At 49.6% G+C, this 21,018-nt stretch overlaps 7 protein-coding genes across 7 annotated transcripts; 3 read left to right on the top strand and 4 right to left on the bottom strand.

The window, feature by feature from the left end:
- Positions 1–483: 483 nt before the first annotated feature.
- On the bottom strand, positions 484–1,941 carry RhiXN_01030 (pyridine nucleotide-disulfide oxidoreductase; the record flags this gene model as incomplete). Its single annotated transcript, XM_043320849.1, has 7 exons — positions 484–729; positions 790–932; positions 992–1,252; positions 1,308–1,614; positions 1,674–1,720; positions 1,776–1,843; positions 1,907–1,941. The coding sequence occupies 7 exons, from the start codon at positions 1,939–1,941 to the stop codon at positions 484–486; spliced, it is 1,107 nt and encodes a 368-aa protein (XP_043179861.1).
- A 926-nt stretch (positions 1,942–2,867) lies between these two features.
- Positions 2,868–8,891, bottom strand: RhiXN_01029 (pyridine nucleotide-disulfide oxidoreductase; the record flags this gene model as incomplete). Its single annotated transcript, XM_043320848.1, has 6 exons — positions 2,868–3,335; positions 3,390–3,896; positions 3,945–6,890; positions 6,946–7,854; positions 7,920–8,036; positions 8,094–8,891. The coding sequence occupies 6 exons, from the start codon at positions 8,889–8,891 to the stop codon at positions 2,868–2,870; spliced, it is 5,745 nt and encodes a 1,914-aa protein (XP_043179860.1).
- A 593-nt stretch (positions 8,892–9,484) lies between these two features.
- On the bottom strand, positions 9,485–10,970 carry RhiXN_01028 (pyridine nucleotide-disulfide oxidoreductase; the record flags this gene model as incomplete). The annotated part of the gene is made up of 5 exons (XM_043320847.1): positions 9,485–9,526; positions 9,582–10,394; positions 10,448–10,582; positions 10,635–10,809; positions 10,870–10,970. 5 exons carry the CDS (start codon positions 10,968–10,970, stop codon positions 9,485–9,487), a joined length of 1,266 nt encoding a protein of 421 aa, XP_043179859.1.
- Positions 10,971–11,236: 266 nt separating this feature from the next.
- Positions 11,237–13,434, top strand: RhiXN_01027 (DEAD/DEAH box helicase; the record flags this gene model as incomplete). Its single annotated transcript, XM_043320846.1, has 7 exons — positions 11,237–11,904; positions 11,967–12,326; positions 12,379–12,494; positions 12,550–12,663; positions 12,726–13,091; positions 13,143–13,267; positions 13,336–13,434. 7 exons carry the CDS (start codon positions 11,237–11,239, stop codon positions 13,432–13,434), a joined length of 1,848 nt encoding a protein of 615 aa, XP_043179858.1.
- A 1,617-nt stretch (positions 13,435–15,051) lies between these two features.
- RhiXN_01026 (uncharacterized protein) lies at positions 15,052–15,743 on the top strand (the record flags this gene model as incomplete). The annotated part of the gene is made up of 2 exons (XM_043320845.1): positions 15,052–15,485; positions 15,545–15,743. 2 exons carry the CDS (start codon positions 15,052–15,054, stop codon positions 15,741–15,743), a joined length of 633 nt encoding a protein of 210 aa, XP_043179857.1.
- Positions 15,744–18,123: 2,380 nt separating this feature from the next.
- Positions 18,124–19,429, top strand: RhiXN_01025 (C2H2 zinc finger; the record flags this gene model as incomplete). The annotated part of the gene is made up of 6 exons (XM_043320844.1): positions 18,124–18,384; positions 18,435–18,482; positions 18,559–18,586; positions 18,648–18,681; positions 18,745–19,027; positions 19,250–19,429. 6 exons carry the CDS (start codon positions 18,124–18,126, stop codon positions 19,427–19,429), a joined length of 834 nt encoding a protein of 277 aa, XP_043179856.1.
- A 483-nt stretch (positions 19,430–19,912) lies between these two features.
- Positions 19,913–20,890, bottom strand: RhiXN_01024 (ribosomal protein L14p/L23e; the record flags this gene model as incomplete). The annotated part of the gene is made up of 5 exons (XM_043320843.1): positions 19,913–19,921; positions 19,973–20,146; positions 20,209–20,333; positions 20,404–20,473; positions 20,636–20,890. The coding sequence occupies 5 exons, from the start codon at positions 20,888–20,890 to the stop codon at positions 19,913–19,915; spliced, it is 633 nt and encodes a 210-aa protein (XP_043179855.1).
- Positions 20,891–21,018: the final 128 nt, after the last annotated feature.

Here is a 21,018-nt window from a genome sequence, read left to right as displayed (position 1 = left end):
GTCAAGGATGGAGGACTGGACTATCATGCCTGGACTATCATACTACTCTGTCCGTAAAGCCGTAGAGTGCCGTTAAGCCATACTAACCCGCGGTCGGAGGTCGAGGAGTCGGAAAGTCTTTGAAATTATAGTGATCAGTCTATCAGGACACCTAGATAAACGTAGTTGTACGGGCGGAAGCCCAACTCGATAAATGTGTGCTATCAATAATAGTTTAAACCTCAACAAGGTCATCGGAACGAACGAATTGCGGTCGTACTCCACTGGGGCTTAGTTCTATCGATTATTGGTGGATCTATGTTCGACAGTAGTCAAGGTCCAAAAACAAGCTAAAAAGGTGATAAATATTTTGATTGACCGGATCCATATACATAAAAGTATGGAATGAAGCGAACCCAAAGTACCAAAACGCGTTATTGGGCGTATCGTACATGTATGCGTTCCCAATTACCCACTTAGCATTATTCACGAGGGATTAATTGCTTAATATCCGAGACCTCCGCGAATCTTGTCCAAGAATAGTCCCGACGACTTCATCTTGCTTACTATCCAGTCCCCTATAACCACCCCTCCGAAGAACGGTGCAAGCCCACGCCCTCCTTTCGGTCCCAGTGTCACAAATATCATCTCAGGCTTCCCTTCGTACTGAGCTTCCTTCCCGCCCTGAACGCTCGCCAGTATGTTCTTCGCTACCGTAGGCGCATGTCCGGTGCTGGCCTTGAACACCATCTGTCGTGCCCACATCCCATGTCAGCGAACGAGCCAGCGTCCGCGGTCAAGCGCACGCACCTTTTGTTCAGGCCACTCGATGATGTCTCCGATAGCCCACACGTTCTGCGCACCCGAAGAGAGCTTGACGCGAAGCTCGGGAGTGACGAGCACTGTCCCAGACTTGGTGACTACGCTGGAGTCGAGCGTGCTCACGACAGCGGCTGGAACAAGATGGCTATGAGAGGCCGTACGGGGGATAGTAGATGAGACAAAGACTGACTGTTAGGACGACCTCCTGCGGCTGGGATGACAAGGTCAGCTCGGATACGTGTGCCGGACTGGGTGGTGACATATCCGTCTTCGGGGAGGACGTCGGGTGATATCTTGTCGCCGAGTACGACGTGAGCGCCTTTCTTTGTGAGTGCGTCGAGGAGGGACTTGCGGAACTTGTGGGGGTATGTGGAGTTCATGAGCTCGGTACCGCCGTGGACAATTGTGATCTTCTTGCCAGGGTAGTGATGCTGAATCTCCCCGGCCATCTCTTATAGACTATGTGATCAATAAGAGTAAAGAAAAGACTACGAGTATCAACTCACCAAGGCCAACGGCACCACCTCCGACGATAAGTATGTAATCAACAGCAGCAAGCTGCTTCTTGAACGACCGGAAGTGGGCGATAGCATTCTCTCTCTCGTCAGGAAGAGCGAGTGGACCACTCCAAGTACTACCGGTCGCAAAGACAAGGTGCTCGTATGGGATAGTTTCACCCGACTCGGTGATGACTTCAGTGGGTGTGATCTGCTTGGCGCCGGAGCGGACGACCTTGACGGCAGAATCAAATGCACGATCGTTGGGCACGAGGCCTCGTTCATCGATAGATCCCTCGTCAGTGACAGAGGCACGCTGTAGCGCAAGGTTAGTTTCACGTTCAAAAGAAGAGAGCTCAAGCTCAATTGACTCACAAGAAGGGATGGCCAGTGAGCATAATAGTTGCGCTTCTCAACAACAACTACGAGCACGTTTCAGACTTGTAAACTTCAAGCTCAATTCAAATATGTACATACCTATCCGGTGAGTCACAGGGTTGATTTGTTTCTGCAGCGTCTGGACCAGTGGGACGCCCCCGCCACCGCTAGGAAATAAATGGACTTGGTCATTACGTGCATACATGCAGATAACAGTATCCCAATCTCACCTTCCAACTACGACAATGTTCTTGATGTCAGCCATCGCTAAGAGAAACAACAAAAGTATCTGTCTGATTGGAAGAAACGCTTAAGAGTGCCCGAGTAGCCTATGAAGGAGGTCAAATGTTTGACAAGTCGCGGGGGGATGGGGATGTTGATTCATAGCAATCAGGAACGGTATATATAGTATCACAGCCTGTGATTAAATGGTTTGATCTACTGGAAGATATCCTCATCAGGTGGCTGAAAGTGTAAGATTGTGGATGTCAGAACGTTTGTAAGCCTTACAGGTTGGTAAGCCTGATGACCGAACTCGATGACGAAAACTGTATCGTAGCGGCTTGCTCCCACAGCAGACAGCCACTAACTTCAATGTGTATTCAGGGTACTCAAAGCCTCTTACCAAATCTTAAGTTCGGCCGCCGTCACGCAGGACAAGTAAGGAACAGAGGGCCTCACAATGATCGTGGCAGTTTGCATGACAATGGCCTTAATTATTGGCTTACCCTGCTGCACCTGCGTATTACCACACACCTTCATATATTCACTATGAATTAGTTTAGAGTGACAGAGTGAAGGGTGGATACACCTCTGCGTGAAGGTCATACTCAACCATTTCAATTATTCTCTTCACATATACGTAACCATCAGCGTTAGGGAGGCACTCAACAGGGCTTGCAAGATACTAGTGTAGCTGGATATTTGTGTGGCAACAAGGGTAACATATACGTACAAGATAGATGTCTGATGTAGGAAATAAATCCAATCCAATAAGCACACACCAGAGAAACCAACAAACGAGAGCCAAGAGGAGGACAGGATGAAAGCAAAGAGAAGAATCAAGAAAACGAGACCCAAATTAGAACAGCCACCTGAGAATACAACAGGTACGCCAGAAAAATATTTATGTCAAAAGATGTATACGAACCGAGACTTTTGTGATGATGAATTGGAACGAAATTGCATTACTTAGCTGTACCAGCCATCCTCATCGCGTGTCATTGAAGAGACGACACTGTGGGTTGGTGACGGTACACGGGGGCGATGGTGTTGGGCTTGCCGTGCATGGCTTGGGCGAGGGGTCTGGGGAGGAGCAAGCCCATCGTTGGAAGGGGCATGCATAGATGCCCATACTCCTTCAGATGACGATGCGCTTGTAGGTTCACTAGCGAGGTCCAACTTCCCGTTGGTCAACCCGTTGGTCCCGTGCAGCGATACCACGGGACCCTGTCGAGTCGGGGTATACACTGGTGTTCCCTGGGAGAGACGAGATATCGACCTAGGCAGCCCGACCGGAAGACCAGTCACAACACCGTTGCGCTGGGGGATGGGTGCAACCGGGGTCTGGGGCCGAGCGGTTTCCGCAAGCTCCGTCTTGAGGGCATCGAGTTGATGCTCTAGTGCCACAATCTGGTTTTGCATGGTTTGGTTTTGTTGCTATAAGTATGGAGTAAGTCACCGCTCATGCAGCCTAAGCATCACTCGACTTACTTTCTGCTTCTCTTCAGTTTCAGTTAGATCCTTGACTTTGAGCTGCAACTGCGTGAAGTCCTGGTGTAACCGAGTGTTGGCATCTTCAAGCTCTTCGGCACGCGAACGATAGGTATCGAGCTCAGTGTCGGCTTCTTTTGCCCGTCGTTCCCACTCAGCGGCCTGTTGTTGAGCCTGAGTTATTGTTTGCTTCGCAGTTTGTTGACCTCGAGTGAAATCAGCAATGCGACGCTCTTGTTCATCGTAACGCTTCTTGAGGTACGCGTGCTCGCCCTGGAGTATCTTATTTTCATCCACCGTGCGCTTGAGCTCAACTACCTCTTCCGAGTCTTCACGCTCCATCTGTTGGCAAAGGTTCTCAACACGTTCAGCGGTCCGGCGCAAGTCATCCCAGTGCTTCTGCTGAGCCATAAGGTTGTTTCGCTGAGTTTCGAGCTGAGAAACAATTCGTTTCGACGACTCAAGATCCCGAGTCGCATAGGTGACTTGTAGCTCTAGCGTATTCACCTATCTTGGATGTTAATAACTGACAAATGAGCGCAAGTGTCTACGCACCTTCAACTGAAGCTCATGATTCTGCTGATTCTGTTCGTCGTTGGTCTTTTCAAGAGATGCGATACGGTCCTGATTGACACGGAGAAGTGATTCCGACCTTTCAAGCTTGACCTGAGACTCGGAGAGAGCAGCTTGAGCTGATGCTTCTTTAACCTTGAGGGACGAAAGTTCGGTAGCTTGAGAAGTTGAAGTTGACTCGCGTTCAGCAGCGGCAGCACGCAAGCTGGCTAGCTCCTGCTCTGCAGCTCGTAGGCGATCCGCAAGCACGTCCTTCTCGCCACAAACCTGTGCGTGGGCAGCACGGGCATTCCCAAGTTGGGTGTGTAACTCGAGGTTGGTTTCCCCAATCTTCTGCACCTCGTCTAGCGGTGTAAACGAGCGAAGCTTTTCGATAAACTCAGTATGAGAAGACTTGAGCGTAGCAATGGCCTCTTCCAAGGACTTGGGGAGACCACCAAGCCCTGCGGACTGCACTTCCTGGGCCTTGAGCAAGTCTTGAGTCTTTAGTAACACGCTTTCCTGGTGCTTGGCCATCTCATCGATCTTGGTTACGGCCGATGCAAGCTCAGTGGGCTGAAGGATTGGAACTAATGCCTCCATAACCCTCTTCGAGATAGCTTCCGTATTGTAAGAGCTATCACGAACTGCAAGGCGCGAGTCAAGTCGCTCGACCACCAAGTCAGCAACATGCTCTTTGATCACATGTGGGTCGGTAGGAGGTGGAATAGCCGATTTAAGGGCCAAAGCAATCTGCGTGGCGAGGTTATTGACATCAATTTTTGGTGGCTGTATGTTGTTCAAGGCTGGAGTCAAGTGCTGAACGATGAGGGTAGCAGTCTCGCGTTTATCAGAAGCAAGGTCGATAAGCTGCGAAATATGTGGCTTGACAGCCTGGGAGAGTTGAATAGTGAGTGCTTCTGTGTCGATAGGCACCGCACGAGCAGCCTCGAGATGTGGACGAAGTGCAGAAGTCAATTGCTCAAGGAGATCTTGCTGAGCTGCAGCTTTCTGCTGATGAATGTTTTCTTGCAATGATGAGATCTGAGAGGAAAGTTGAGCAAGTGGTTGCAGAACACTCGAGCCTAGACCCTCGGCGATACGAGACGAATCCAAGGTATGAGGAACCTGGGCCGCAGAGATCAAATCCATTCGCTCCATCATCGTACCAAGTTCACGTTGGAGCATCGAGCGTGTGGTGACTTGCCCAGACTCGATCGTACTGCGAATCAACTCCAAATCAAGTTCAGAGGGACCGCTCAAGTTGTTGACCTTGCGGGTCTCCTTTGAATCGCGGACGCCAGCCAGGGAGCCAGTTAGCTCTTTGCGCCAAGAGTCCAGTTTCGCATCGAGGGCGTTCTGGACTGCAGTTTGAATGTCGGAGTCACCCGCGCCAATGTCTGAAGGCGATGATGGAACAAGGTTTGGAGAGAACAAACGGCTCTTGGCAGGCGAGGGGGATGGACGACGAGGTGGAGGACCAAGCTTGAGGAATCCTGGGATAGGTGACTTGGATAATGGTTTTTGCGCCGATGAGTGTATCGGTCCAAAGACGTCGGTAGTCGGCTGTGGAGGCGTATTCGGGTTCTGGACGGTAAGGATCGGTTTCGAGGTTTTGCGTGATGAGATAGAAGGCACGTTGATGTCGTCGAGCGAGGGTCGGTTGGAGTGTGCCTCGAATGCTTCCCGGGAGCTGAGTCTGGAGCGAACAGTTGGACGAGTTGGACCATCGCTTTGGACCAATGATTTGAATACGGAAGCAGGAACGGTGTTCCCGGTGGATGGGAGTGCAAACTCAGGCAACGTTGCGCGTTTGCTCTGAGGAGCAAAGATGGAGAGAGGCGTCTTTTCGACCGGCGCAATGACTGACGGCTGAGGGGTATCCGCAGGCAAGGTCGCTCGGGATAATGTGGTCGGGCCATTAAATGAGAATGGTTTGGCGGCCGGGTTGAGCATGGGCTTGGGTATGGTGGTTTCCGTCTTGAGGACAACAGCTGGGCTTCCAACAGGTTGAGGGTAACGCCATGTAGCGATGTTATCTCGGCCAGGAGTATCTTTTTGCATAGGCTCGACTGGAGAGTCGAGCTCCGTGTTTTCGAGACCAACGCCATCTGATATCCTGCGTTGGCGCTTCTCGCGGCCTTGGGTGGCGCGGGCTGGCGATTGGAGGGGTGGCTCGACTAGGGAATGGCGCGAAGTAGAGTCTCCGGAACCAAAGGCAAGAGTAGGAACACCCGGTGGGAGCTTGAAAGTGAATGACGCGTTGGAGAACATCCCTCCGCTGGGCTTGAATTCCACAGCACCGGCATTGAGCTTGGTGGTGGTTGGCGCAGGTGCGGCGGTCGAAACAGAAGCTTGTCGCGAATGAGCACCAGGGGGAGGAGCAATGGGGCCAAACTCCGAGGGAGAGCCGACGCTTCCGCGCACGGGTTGTGAAATAGGTATGGACGAAGTCGAGCTGCCTCGAATAGATCCAAATACAAAAGGTTTCGCAAGTGGGTTGAGAGCATCCCGATTGGCTCCGGGTTGACTGACCAAGCTTTGGCCACGGCTGTGCGGGCCGCTTTCTACGTGTCGCAACTCTGCACTTCCAGGGTGATTGAAAATCAGGTTTGCGGATGGCTGGCGCGAATGGGAAGCCGATTGAGGAACGGGAGGCAAAGGTCGGAACGGACGAGGGCTTAGGTTGCCTGATTGGTGTAGATGACCATCTTCATGTGTCTGAATGTGTACGAATCCCTCCTCGCTGGGATTGGATACGATGTCTTCCGATTGGGCACGCTCCACGCGCATAGGCACGTATGGCTCAGCAGGGACATGTGGAGGATGAGGAAATTCGGGGATTCGTCGGGGGACGTTGACGCTATCTTGCCTACGGTTCATCTTGCGCAACCTGCGTTCCTCACGCGCTCGCTCCTCGTCGGAAGGATTGGACCATTCGCCAGTGCTCTGCAAGGCAAGATAACATCAGCAAGTAGATATCATATATGCCGTAAACACTCACCTCTGTATCCGATCCAGTCCAGTCAGCTACCCCATCAAGACCCTCTTCGTAGTGACCAGAATCGGACTCAGCAACTTCTGGAGTATCATTTGGCATATCCCAAGTCTCAACAGCGGAACGAGCCTGAGATTGTTCATATTCCGATTCGCCTTCAGGCAGATCTTCCTCGCGCACGCCGCGACTCGCCGGCGGTTCCTCAGACATTGTACGCCTCCCCAAGGATCGAAGAGAAGCATGAGAAAGGTGGCGCGAGTGATGTCTGCTGTGGGCTGCTGCAGTCATTGAATCGTCGCCCTCGTCGTCCGCGTCCTCCTCGTCAGCTGTGGGTTCGGGCTGGCTATGAGCAAGAGGAGCAGGTTTGACTGGGAACGGCTGTCCAAAGGCCTGGGTGAAACCACCGTTGGCATCGTGATGCACATTGCTGCCATTCTCGTCTCCATCGGATGGGGTCTGTGTGTCCGCGGCTTCTTCGTCCTCTTGACCTTCATCCTCCTCTTCGGTAACGTCTAATCCAAATCCACGAATAAAGTCAGGGCGGGAAAGAGCGGTAGCCCGGACGGGGACGATTCCCTGAGGTGCATGGAGGATGGGACCTTGGCTCTCACTATCCGAGACCATGGATACGGAAGTAGATAAGTTGGGTGATTTTTGAGTTGTAAGATCCAATGCTCCGTTGAGTTGTGGGCTGAATCCGAATTGAGGCTTAACAGCAAGTGACTGGGTGTAACCATGCTGAGGTAATCTTGGTTGGGTGAAGAACGGACTGTTGGGGCCGGGCGACGATGTCGAAGAGGGCGATTGGGATGCTTGAAGCTTATTGAGCTTGGAAAACAAAAGACTGGGGTCCGCAGGAGTAGAAATCTGGTTCCCAGATAAGAATTTATCAGCAACCCATTCTTGATCACCACGCTTGAAACCACGTATCACCAAATACGCGTGATGCAATGTGATGATGCGAGTCGAAAGCCACTCACCGAGAACGCGCGACCATGTGCCTGGGATGGCAAGTATGCTGCGCCACTCCCTCGTTCGACGCCCAGCTTGGCCAATTTCTGCTCTATTATTTCCTGGCGCATGATATCCCAGTGTATCTGTCGTACCATGCTGTCAATTCATAATCGAACCGTTATATCGGTAGTTTAGCTTACCTTGGAGGAAAGGTTGATTCTGGGAGCTAATGTCTCCCCCTGTTTGATATGCTCGGGGTGCGGCTCCATGGACATGATGTCTAACTGATCATCAAGCGTAACTTGGGGAGGTAGCTGAGAAGGTGGGACAGGCTCTCTCGACCAAAGTGACCTTGTTCGCTTGGCAGATTCGTCAGCATCCCCGGCGTCAGCTTCGGGTTCCTGATCCGACTCCAGTGGTAACCTGACTGTGCATTTTTTCCTCTTTACGTCTGGAAGAGGAGGAGCATTCTCTCCAGCTGGTGTAGGTGGCAAGGGACTCGTCTTCCTGTTTGGGCCACCCAACACTGCTTTGGGAGGGCCGCCAATGCTAATTGTACGTCTGGATCTGGGTACAAAAGGTGGTACACCAAGGCCGCCCATTGGTGGAGGATTTTGAGCGCCCATAGATGCAAAATGGGATTGCTGCTGCTGCTGAAATACGCCGCCACCTGGCGTTAAAGGCATTCCCATTGCGATACTGGCATGATGCCGGTGCATAGGTCCGGGCCGGGGTTGCTGTTGCTGCGCGAGAAACGTGCTTTGTGTGGGACCTGGGGTATTTAGAAGAAAGGCTGTTTGGGGACCTTGGGGGAAGTTGTTTGCCATAAACGCGGCTTGGCTAACTTGTGCGGTGTTCGGGCCGGGAGTAAAAAGTGCTTGTTCGCTGAAATATCCAGGAGAAATCGATATAGATTGAGGAACGTGTAGTCGAGTGAGATGATGGCGCGCTGGGCCTGGGTGAGACCCATGATGGGGAAGTGGAGGGCGCGTAGCCATGGTCAAGGAATGATAATAGTTGTCTGTCACCCAAGGCCGTGTCAGCCGGTGGTGGGAGAGTACTAATCCTGCTCTTCACATACCTCAAAAATTATAAGCAAGAATAGGGGTACTCCACAAACGATAGACGTGTCCTATCACACGGAAACGGACACTAAACCTGGCAACGGCCCGAAAAGTCTCAGTTTGGCTGAAAACAAAGAATAGGAGCAAAATACAGACCTTTGCGGGAAAAGATACAATTTTAACACGAGACGCAAACCGACTACGTGTGTATAGAAGCAGGCAAGGCCAGCCGAAACCACAGAGGCCGGGAGGAGCTCAAGTACAAGTCGCTTGACACAACATCCCCATTTGAATATCAGCGGATGCAAACACAATGAATTCGAAATCGGTATCTCCACACAAATACACGACACAGCCGTCGGGAGTCACTTTCCATCCGCAATCGCCGGTTGGTAACGAGGATAATGTCCAGACCCGGGATATCAGCATCTCCGCACTACTCAACATCGGTCCACCGTCGTCGCGAGCTGTGCCTCTACTAGGCCTTTTCTTTCCACATTTTGTGTACTCGACCAACCTGTGGCACATCAATGCAGGGTTAAACCATCACTTGTACCCTTTTTCTTTACCTATTAAGTACATATCAGAACTCACCAACTCTGGAAACCCCGGCTCTCTTATGACCTCCGCTACAAGTTGTTGAAGTTCGTCAAAGGGCATTGTGTAAATATCCGAGGCGTCCCGCAGTTGGCGTATTCCGGGCACGATCTTAGTCGATTCCCCTGGGGTTTCTTCGGCTGCGTGTAGAATTTCAATCGCTCTCGGCTGAAGTTGTTGTCCCTCTCTTGAAACTTGAACATGAGCTCTTGATTGGTTTGTCCCAACGCGCGTCGGCGCACTGAATTGTGTTTCCTCGGGTTGGTTTGGAGAGGGTGCGTGTTGCGCGATTGCTCGACCAACCTGTGAAATGTTCGTTGCCTCGGCCCTGCCGGGCTCTGTCAATGGCCCCTCGTCCACAATTATGTGATTTGGCTCGTCAACCAGTTCGCCTCGATCAATCACAACCTCATCCATGGTCGGCTTTACCTGAGTGGGATTTGCGCTCTTCCCACCCGACGCACTTGAACCCGAGCTTGAGCCAGGCGCTCCTCTGGCTTGAGAGTTTCCAGTGCCCAACGATGGTGAACTAAGCATGTCGGCAAACATCGTACTCTTCCTGTACGTTGTCGCGTTCCTTGGTAAAGGTGGATTAGAGATCCGAGATGGAGTTATAGGACGATTTATTGGTGCTATGCGACGGGGCGGGGCAGTTTTAGCAGAACCCTCAATAACCATAGCTAAAGGCGGGCAGTGGGTGCTGTTCGCCTGCTCGGTTACGTGTGTTTCTGTTGGGCGCTGGTCTCGAGCGGTGCTACACGGGCATATATATTTTATCGAGTCGATGAAGTTCAAGGCATCGTCCGCCGTCTTGAAAGTTACTTGAAAACGTCGGTACGTCTAAATCACGTCTGGTCAGCAGCTGTATGCGAGACGGGTCGGAAAGAATGAACCTGTGGTGTGTTCCCGCCCTGAATCATAGGGTACAAGTACCGGAAAGCCACCGATCGATTCTTGTATACAGCCTTCAGAGGCAATTCGCGACCACTATACTTTATCTCTGAGAAGGAAGTTAAATCCAAGTTTTCCTGTGTGGTACGAGATCACCAGATGTATGCGCCTAAATTTAACCATTCTCACCAATAAAGCTTCGCTCGCCATACTCTGCGAAGCGTTTTGATTCTCCTCTACATCCTCTGAGAGATACACGATTTTCAGCACATGCCTTGCCATGGGCTGCGTGCCAGATCCGCTTGGCGCGCGGACGGCCGTCACTGCGATCGTCAATCTAAGGTGCTCCCCTTCGTGTGATTTCCTTATAAATAGGTAATGACCTCACTGTACCCCAGGAGAACATAAATACTATTGAACCCACCATTGGATTTCATTAGTCGGAACTTGAGCGGACAGCGGAACCTTGTGAGACGCATACTTGATAATGTTATGAGTAGTTTTTGACGTGGTACTCTGTGCCATTGTTGAGATTCCGAGGAATGTAGAGCTTGGGCTCGGAGGGTGGTGAGGAAAATAGATTCAACCTGGACGATGTTATATTCAGAGCTGGACCGTCGATCAGCAGTGGAGTATCGGCGCTAAACATCACGTTATCTAATCACCGACCAAAATTTGGGTCGAGATTTGTTTACACTCGAAATTGGTTAATCCTTTACTTTAACCGCTACACCCCTCACAGTTCCCTGTCTGTGCCTTTGTGTGTGGGCTCATACTCTTGGTATAAAAATATGACTTCAGTAGAATCTGATATAATCGTGGCATCTCACAGCAAGAAATCCAAAAAGTCCAAGTCGAAGACCGAGGATGCCACTACCAATGCTGAAGATACCGTTATGACCAACGAGGATACTCAGGAACTATCCAAGAAAGACAAGAAGAAGCGCAAAAAGTCCAGTGATACATCTCCGGAGGAGGATACCAATATCGACAAGGCGGAGCGCAAACGACGAAAGAGAGAGGCTGGTGCCGATCCTGTACCAGCGGCGGAGGAGAACACAATTGTGGAGCCAGCTAAGGAGTCTAAAGAAGAGCGCAAGAAGAGGAAAGCGGAGAAACGAGCGCAACGCGAGGCTCTTGCCCAATCTAGCTCTCAGAATCCTACTCCTGTGGTGGATGCGCCTCTGCCGACCCCTCCACCTACTGCTTCGGTTTCAGGCTCTTCTACCCCAACTTCCTCCGAGGTCTCCGCTTATCTTGCCAAGAACAACATTACTATACAGTCCCCATCTGGGGAGGTGGTTCCAATTCTCAAGTTCTCTCAGCTTGCGTCCTTTGGGGTAGATGACCGATTAATAAAAGCGACGGACAAATTCAAGGAGCCATCCTTTATTCAGGCGTGCTCTTGGCCGGCTTCACTGAGGGGTAATGATGTCGTAGGAATCGCCGAGACGGGAAGGTAAGGAGCATATCCCTATGTCTCCCAACTTTCACCAAAGCTTATTGGTTATACCCTTGTAGTGGTAAAACCCTGGCTTTCGGTCTCCCTGCATTACAACACATACTCTCATCTTCCGCAGCTCCTGCAGAGCAGGGCTCCAAAAAGTCGAAAAAGTCGAAAAAGCAGTCTGGGACGACCGAGGTCACAGTACTGGTCGTTGCACCAACTCGCGAACTTGCTATTCAAACTCAACAGACCTTACATGAGTTGGGCACACCTTTTGGGATAGGCAGTGTATGTCTATACGGTGGTGAACCTAAAGATGGACAGCGTAAAGCCCTATTGTCTCAAAATGGCGATGGGCGGACAACTCGTATAGTGGTTGGAACACCCGGACGTCTAAAGGATTTTGTTGAGGAAGGAGTATGTGATCTCAGCCGGTAAGTTAAATCGCGTGGCTTTCATTTATGGACTTAACCGCCATTTGAATAGGGTAACCTACCTCGTGCTAGATGAAGCAGACCGCATGTTAGATAAAGGGTTTGAGAATGATATTCGATCTATTATCGAGAAGACAGCGCCCATGGAGAAGCGGCAGACGTTGATGTGTACGTACGAGATTGGTCCAGGTGATTAAAACACTGGCTGACATAACTGTAATAGTCAGTGCTACTTGGCCCGAATCTGTACGACGCCTGGCAAGCACGTTCCAGAGAGATCCTGTCCGTGTGACTGTTGGGAAAGATGAGCTCCAGGCCAACAGTCGTGTCGAACAAGGTTCGCATCAATTTCTCACACTAACCAGTGTGCTTGACTGACAAAATGGGTTCTAATTGAAGTTGTCGAGGTCTTCGACGATGTGCGCGAAAAAGATCGCCGGTTGATTCAGCGGCTCAAAGAGCTCGGACACAAACCAAACGCCTCCAGCCCTGACAGAGTGTTGATTTTTGCATTATACAAGAAAGAATGCGACCGCGTTACTCAGTCGCTTGGGTCGAGAGGGTTCTACGCTCTGTCCATTCATGGCGATCTAAGCCAGTCACAACGCATGAAGGCGCTTGAAGATTTCAAGACCGCAAAAACGACACTATTAGTGGCCACTGACGTAGCGGCAAGAGGATTGGATATTCCGGAGGTCAAAGCAGTGATCAACTACACGTTTCCGCTGACAGTTGAGGAGTATATTCATCGGATTGGAAGAACGGGTATGCTCCCACGCATCATCTGACGATCTGTATTCTCACAATTCGCTTCAGGGCGCGGAGGAAAGAGTGGCAAAAGCGTCACATTCTTCACCGGTGCTGACCATGAACGTGCTCTTGCTGGCGAGTTTGCACGAGTTTTGAAAGACAACGGCTTTGACGCCGACCCCCTAAAGAAGGTACGCACCGCGATAACACTTTGACAAGATGTACTTGGAACTAAACGCTGATAACCGCATCCATTCAGTTCCCGATGACCATCAAAAAGAAAACACATGGCGCTTACGGCGCATTCTTCAGAGATGACATTCCTGCCGACGCAGCTCCCAAAAAGATCAAATTTTAACAGTTGATACATGTTTATCAATGGCCAGCATATGGATCGCTCTTGCTCATGTAGATCATCCTATACCTTGCGTCATACGCATCTGAATCTCACGTTTGTTCTATGCCACGATGATCTGTGTGATCGACCACTGGCTTCCAGATCACCGTGGTTCTATTCGAGACTCAAGAAGGATTGCTCTTCGCCTCTACGTCAATACATGCGTGGTTTGGACCCCATATATGCGAGCTACGTAACATACTTGCAAGTTTGATCGACATGGAGGTGTGCCCATCATCTGAGGCATATTGGCCTGACCAATTCGTTTTGAGGGTATGTATGCTGGGATTTTTCCTTGCTAACTGTACTTTCGCCGTGCTACTTCAGTACTCGAATTGGATGGGACTATGCCCAAGGCTTCTACAGCGGTGTACAGGTATCTAACGTGAACGCGCAGCTTTTTTTCAGGCTATGCTATTGCAGCTCTATGCATGACGCCCGATGCAACAATGGCTCTCGACACACGATAAATTTTCGTCCTAATTATGAATTTACCGATACAAATCTGACAGATGTCCGAATCGTATCTGAGTGGGAGAGATGTCTTATCATAAAGATATCTACGACCTGTGCAAACGATGATCGATTGATTTCTGCGAACATCCACCTGGCAACCCAATAAGCCATCGATTCCCGTCTGCCCCACGGCGTTGGATGAGGTGGTACTGACAGGCATATCACGAGCTTTGCATACCAATACGTAACCTAAAACCCCCATGTACTGTATCTGTGGAAGGTTAGAGCCCGCTACCAAATTAACCATGATGCTACCGAGGCACCAAGATGACGGGTATCCAGTACCATCATCTTGACTGATCAGATACTATGCATATACCACGATAATGATGTGATTTGGACTGTGTATAGATATATCGTATGTGATTGTTGAATGGTGTATGTTTAAATCACGGCTAGCTCCGGCTCTGGTCAAAGGGGTAGAACTACCTCAGCTCATTCATATCGGACGATCTCAACTACCTTTGATATCGATACCGTATCAATTACTATGTATTTGGTTGTTTGTATATGCGATATAGCCACTTAGTTAGTTGCACGTGACCATCTGTCGTCACCCTTCTTTCCTCAGACACGATCCCGGTAGTTGACGCACATAACCTATCGGAGATTCAAATCATCCAGTGAACTACTCCGATTGGGAAATGAAATCAATATTTCATACTACCAGCGTCGCCGTTTACGGATGCATCGTGGAATCGCTCAAACCATCATCACGACGAGATCGACCATCCTTGCAAGCCATTCGTCGTTTATCCCAGGATATCTCACTCGTGTGTCTGGGAATAAGGCGTGTATATTGATATATCATTTAGATATCTAATTTGACACTAATGCATCCGATAAAGGACTGCCTGTCTGGTTGACTTTTGTCGAATTCCATCCCCGCAACACACGCTTCCATACCTAATCGACAATCTCAGAAAAGTGATGCATATGGAACTTGTTTCTCATGATCTTTCATTGATTCATTTGTTCCATTTACAGAAGGATCTCCCAGGCTGCATGCACACCTTTGTGATTTTTGATTCTTTGAGCGGGGATATCTTCTTCGTTAACTGGATGATGCTTTCTCACAAACTAAACGGATCAAGGCCTTTTGATTCTGACCCAGTGTCAGATCACCGGCCACCTTACTGTGCATCGATTAAAGTGGAGGATGTAACGCTAATCTCGTTGGATAAACCACCCCAAGTGCTAGAATCCTTACCCGAGCCACTTGTTTTGCTATTATCATACATACGGGATCATTTGACTGAGCCCTCTGGAGAAACTCGCCCCGATAAACGTGTATCTGATGTACCTTCTGTCTTGGTGCTACCCAGTTCTAACCTTAGCCCCTATGTGCAAGTACCACTAGCAGGGATCCTCTTGGATTACTCGTTTGTTTACGTTCCTCTCCCTCGGGAAGAATCGCAAGAAAATGAAGCCTTTCTTTCAGGCGAAGCCCTCGACGTGTTCGAAGTTTCGCTGAAGTCCTCTGAAACTACAGAGTCGTATGTAAAACTCGGTTATGGGGCGGCTCCGTCGACTGAATCTAATTTACGGTTTTGAGGCTACAGCTCATGAAGTTCTCGTGCCCATCGGAGTTTTCTAATCCGGGATCAATGGCCACGAGCACCCTAACCGCGATCCATGAGCGTTTAGCTCCAACGATCCAGCATCTGAACTCTAACATGGATGGGAGCCAAGGCCCTTCCTGGGAAATTGTTTGCAACTTATCCCATGTAACTCTGGAGCGGGTAGCGCTTTGATGCCTAAGTAAGCTCGAGTAACTAAAACAAGGTGCGTAAAAAAATTCCTCATGAAATGAATTTCGCTGCTCGATTATGCCAAATTAAATGCGCTTATTTAGGTACATAATTTATTTTTTGTTGACTTCAGTATTTGAATGTCACAAATGAACCCTGGATTCTATATAATCTGCTTCAGTACCTCTTCAGTATCAGACCTGAATGTCCAAACTGTTTTTTGTAAGTATTTAGCTTTCTATCTCACTTACCGCGGGGTGGCACCCTTCCAGCTAGTATAATAGACTTTCCCTTGTACACCGCGCGTAAAGCGCGTTGCTGATACGAAACCGGCCTAAGCCATGTGCTATTCCTATTTGAGGGTATGATCATGCGCTCTTTAGACCAATTAATTGATACCTCGGAGCTCATATCTGCTTCTTAGGTATCTTTCATGACCATATCGCTCCAGTACTCTCAAATATTCTGGACATGGCTAATATCACATCGTGGGTGATATCAATTTTACACCGCCCTGCCTGACTTTTTCTACACGAGGCACGTCCTACGGACTATGGCCTATGAGCTACGGCCCGGGTCCGCCTACCGCTTACAAGTACTATGGTATTTCCGAAAGAAATTAGACTCGTGCTACACGCGGTTTGCCCGAGGCAGAATGTTAAGGATGCAGGCCGAGATTTTACGGATTCTATGGGACGATTTTGGGCTTTGAACCGACCAAAGCACACATATCCAGATCTTCGTCGGGTCTTACTGACGTACAAGAACATCAGTTATATGAGATGAAACACAGGGACTCGCACAGGTAACTTTATTTTTCGTGAGTAAATACCAGCTAAGCGTGCCGGCGATCATGATGCACCACGCTGGGCGCACAGCATGGGATGAAAACGTACTGGACAAGACGGGCTACCCCAAGCTATTACTTGAATTTCGTGACTTCGACCCGAAATCCAGCCTTTCGGATCTGAATCGCGACTTACGGAGCTCGTGGTGGCAATAACACCACCCCGACAGCGATTTAGTGAGAATTTGGTGTTAAATTACCCTGGACAGGAGGTCCGTCGATGAGTATACATGTTTAGATGATAAATGACACCCTATTACCTCCTCTAGCATTACATGTCAATTTTATGTGATTTCACTGGGCCTTACAACAACAACAACCAGACACAGCGTCTTGAGAGCCGAACTTGAAGGGAGGTGGCGTTTGAGAATCATCCGTGGTGAGAGCTAGGTGTAATTTACATCTGAGGATTGCTGAATCCATCCCTCGCGTCCTGAAATTCAGGGAGTATCTTAGTGAAGGCTCCCTCGCGAAAGAATGAATTATCCAGTAACACAGTCTACCCATTCTGAGATCGTCCCGGAATATGGACGTATTGGCGAATGATATTAGGAGCGCCGAACATGGGGCAATCCAAATTTGAATCAAGATGTACTCCGGATTTGGTCAGTGCTCTTGAACTGATCTACAGGAGTGATCACAGGATCCCTACCTCACTCTCCTCTCTTGGGTCGATTCTGAAAATGAGAAAACATGTAAACGGGGAGTGTCACGATTGGTAAGTCTTTGTCGAGATGCAAAGCGCCGGATGCTCTGCGGATCCCTCGAATTCCTTTTTCGACGAGTATTGGGTGATCGCCTAGGTATGGGACTGAGGTTCGTAAATATGAGTATGATTGATCCACACCTTCTAGAAAAGTGAGTGGGACTCAAATGACGAACCATAATCTTAGTTGGCACTAACATATTTGATTCTAGACAAAAGATCGCACATTCGGATAATGCAATTGAATTGCGGGAGCACGTCACGTTTCTAGGCGGGTGACAAGCGCTCCCCGCTGCGATATGGACTACTCTTCACCTTTGTTGGTAGGCTTAGGTCTCGATCAGGAGCTGAGGTAGTGGTTGTACATCAGTATGGATGTACGTGCGCTCGGACGATCTCTGGAAGGGTGGGAACCCTGATGCTCTACCTGCGGGGCCTCGTGTGGTGGGTGCACGCGTCCACAGGGTGCTGGTGATGTGCGTGGCTATCATTTACGCACATTATACGTTGGAGTTGTCAAACAGGCTATAGAGGGACAACAATTGGCTTTTCCGTGAATCGAAACAGTTCAAGGGTCCATGGGTCCGGAAGCATCTTGAAAAACACGCGATGGGGCACGCCCCTGCCTCGTGTTCACTCTCTGGCGAGATGATAACCAGCCGGTTTCACACATTCCAGAGTCCCATTCCCCCTTTCTGCTTTTGCTTTTTCTCTTAGGCAGTCCACGATAAGTCTTGATAACCACCCAGGCACGACTCACACCACGCTCTGATCCCTCTAAGAACCACACTACTGAATCTGTATAATTCCAATCCACGACCGCTATATTAATGTCTTCTGCCACTCCTCTCGATCTCCTTTGCTTCGCTGCCCTCCAGCCCCACGACGAGCTTGTATACCGCCAGTCTGCTCCTCACGTTCTCCCTCCTGTTACGAACGACATGCCAGCCAGCCGCACGCTTCCCTCTCTGGTCGCGCTTGCGTCGATGAACTACGCTACGCCTAACGAACAGCCCCTCCCCCCTCTCCTTGGCTCGCCTATGCAGGTTCGCCCCTCGGGGGGCCGTGCTGAGAGGTACAAAAAATACGAGGTATGTTGTTTTTGCTCATTAACGATACCACATATCTAACTCTCATACAGTGCACCGGTTGCGACAAGCGTTTTGAGCGTCCAAGCCAGCTCCGCACAGTACGTTCAGTAGATCGACCGCCGCCGATGGGCTCTGATCAACCTATTTGTTTGTTTGTTTGTTTTGATCTAACAGCACATGTTGTCCCATACTGGCGAGAAGCGTGAGTGTTGCCGTGCCGTGTTTGTAATTCCTCATTCTAACGGTATTTCGTTTGTTTACAGCCCATGCCTGCGAAGACTGTGGCCGTCGCTTCTCGTGAGCACATTTGTTTCTGCGCCGCTTAATCCGACCACGTGCTTACAGTATATGTTGTCACAGGGTCTATTCCAACATGCGCCGGCACGAAAAGACTTGCATCATTGCTCGCGAGCGTAAGATGGCTGCCCACCGCGACTCGGACACCGAATCGGATGACACATTGAGTGCCAGTGCAAGCAGCGCATCTGCTAGCCCTGTCACTCCCAAGGTCCGATCGCGTGCTCCGGCTGCTAAGCGCCAACGCACCAACGTCCACCGCGGTTCGGGTGCTCAACCGCAATGGGTTCCGATGAGCCTTCGCTCGTTCTCTCCCCCAGACAACAACGCATTGTCCCCTGTTTCGGTGAGAAACCCTTCAAGTTGATTATTTATTTTGTTTCACTCTTCCCTGGGTACTTTCCGCCTCGCTTTCCGGTTTTGGCTCCTTTCATTTCATGTGTTATCGCTCCTTGCAATTGTTCTATAGCTTTCACGCACGCACGCACTCCTTTGTATTCTCCAACTTTTATTTTGCATAATATTTTTAGATTGAACATAAAGTCTTACACTCGTCGTCCTTTCACAGGTCCCATCTCCGCCTATCCGTCCCTGGGGTGCGCGCGAAGAACGCGACTCGTACGAGGAAACCAGCGAATACCCATATCATCCTTCCAACTGGCGCCATCGCTTGCCTGGCCCGGCGCTCATGGCAGCTGATGAGCTCATGCGCAACGCAACTATGCCTCGTCGGTGGTTGATGGTCTAAGCACTCAAAAAGGCAATGTATTTCGAAACCATGTCGATCGTTTTTCTTTCTTTCTTGTTATGCCAACACGCAACGAATCACGACCCCCCATATGAAGGAAAACAAGTCTGTTTGTATGATGCCTCCATGCACTGTCTCACTGTTTCAACATTTCTCTCTTCATTTTTCTCTCATACTTGGGCCTAGGAGATTGGAGCTTGTTTTGGACTCGTTGTAGTTGTATTGGGTCCCAACCAGCTACGGACGAAAACTGTATGCTGTTGTATTTGTGCGGAAATCATTTATCTATCAATGAATAAAACTTACCTGCTCTCGAGTTTCGATCGCAAGACAAGGTTATGAGAAAAATCCAATAGAGTCCTTTCATTTCGGCACTTTTTCAAAAATGATTGCATCGTGATAAGACCGCATTTTAGTGAAGCTAAGGTTAAGCTCCTGTAAAGGGGCATTCCTTTCTAGACACTGATGCAAATGGAATTTAATTTATACAACCTGGGCAAATGTAAGTTTGGGTCCGGCGAACCGTGGGGGGCGAACTCATACCTTGGGTGCCAAAGATGCGATCTTCGACCATCCCTTCATTCGGAGGTCAGCGCTAACAACACCGCCAATACGTGTGCCGAGAAGCTCCTTCTTATTATTCAACAAGACGGCAGCATTGTCATCAAATCGAATATAGCGACCATCGGGTCGCATCACCTCTTTCTTGGTTCGGACCTGAACAAGATGGTTACTCGATCAATAATTCAAAATGTGGTATGTCTAGGAGAGAAACTTACTACCAACGCACGCCTGACGTCTCCCTTTCTTACTTTGATCGCTGTTGCCGAGGCCAATGCGGTTGCAGAGATCGGACGCGCTCGCCGGATGACAACGACTATCTCGTCGCCTACTTTGGCCATTCCTGACCGCATTTTGATGGTAGATAGATTAGAAATTTTTGATAAATTACTTATAAGAGACTAGGATCTCACCGGTCCCCGTGGACTTGGATTTTAGGACATTCACACACTCCGCCAGCAACGCTCCAGAGTTGTCAATGATCTAAGAAGTGAAATCTATTAATATACGCTGGCTTTTCACCGCGGCCTAGCAACTTGCATTGAGCGTAGCCTTGAGACCAAGCATCTTGTTCTGGTTGAGGTAAGAGTTTGGTGGGGCTAGACAACGCTGATTGGTCAGCACACATATGATTGGTCAGCGTACCTTCGACGCCACAAATACGCATGTGATCGACACCTGGTCATACTCCTGTGCTCGCTCTCGTGCCTCGCGATAACCAAGAGTTCCAAGAAAGCACCAAGCCCTAGGCCTGTCTGTTGCTCCAATGTGACCTAGAGAGAATCGAGAGTTTTGATCAAGCATTAGGGAGAAAGAGACATGTCCTCGGGACTTGTAATCCCATAAAATCACGAGCGCCGAGACCTCCTGACCATATTTGTAGAGTGATTTGTATTCCATCGTGGGACCAATATTCTTCGAGCAAAAATAGTGTCATTGGTTACAATTTAACAGCCTATAAAGGCTTGGCTAGTGTCATGCCATGCCATGCCGCTCGGAGCCAACTTACGTCCGGCCTTGCTGCTCCC

The sequence above is a fragment of the Rhizoctonia solani genome, chromosome 4, assembly GCF_016906535.1.
Source record: "Rhizoctonia solani chromosome 4, complete sequence".
Lineage (NCBI taxonomy): Eukaryota > Fungi > Basidiomycota > Agaricomycetes > Cantharellales > Ceratobasidiaceae > Rhizoctonia > Rhizoctonia solani.
Note: the sequence above shows the minus strand (reverse complement) of the source record. Positions and strands in the feature narration are given on the sequence as shown.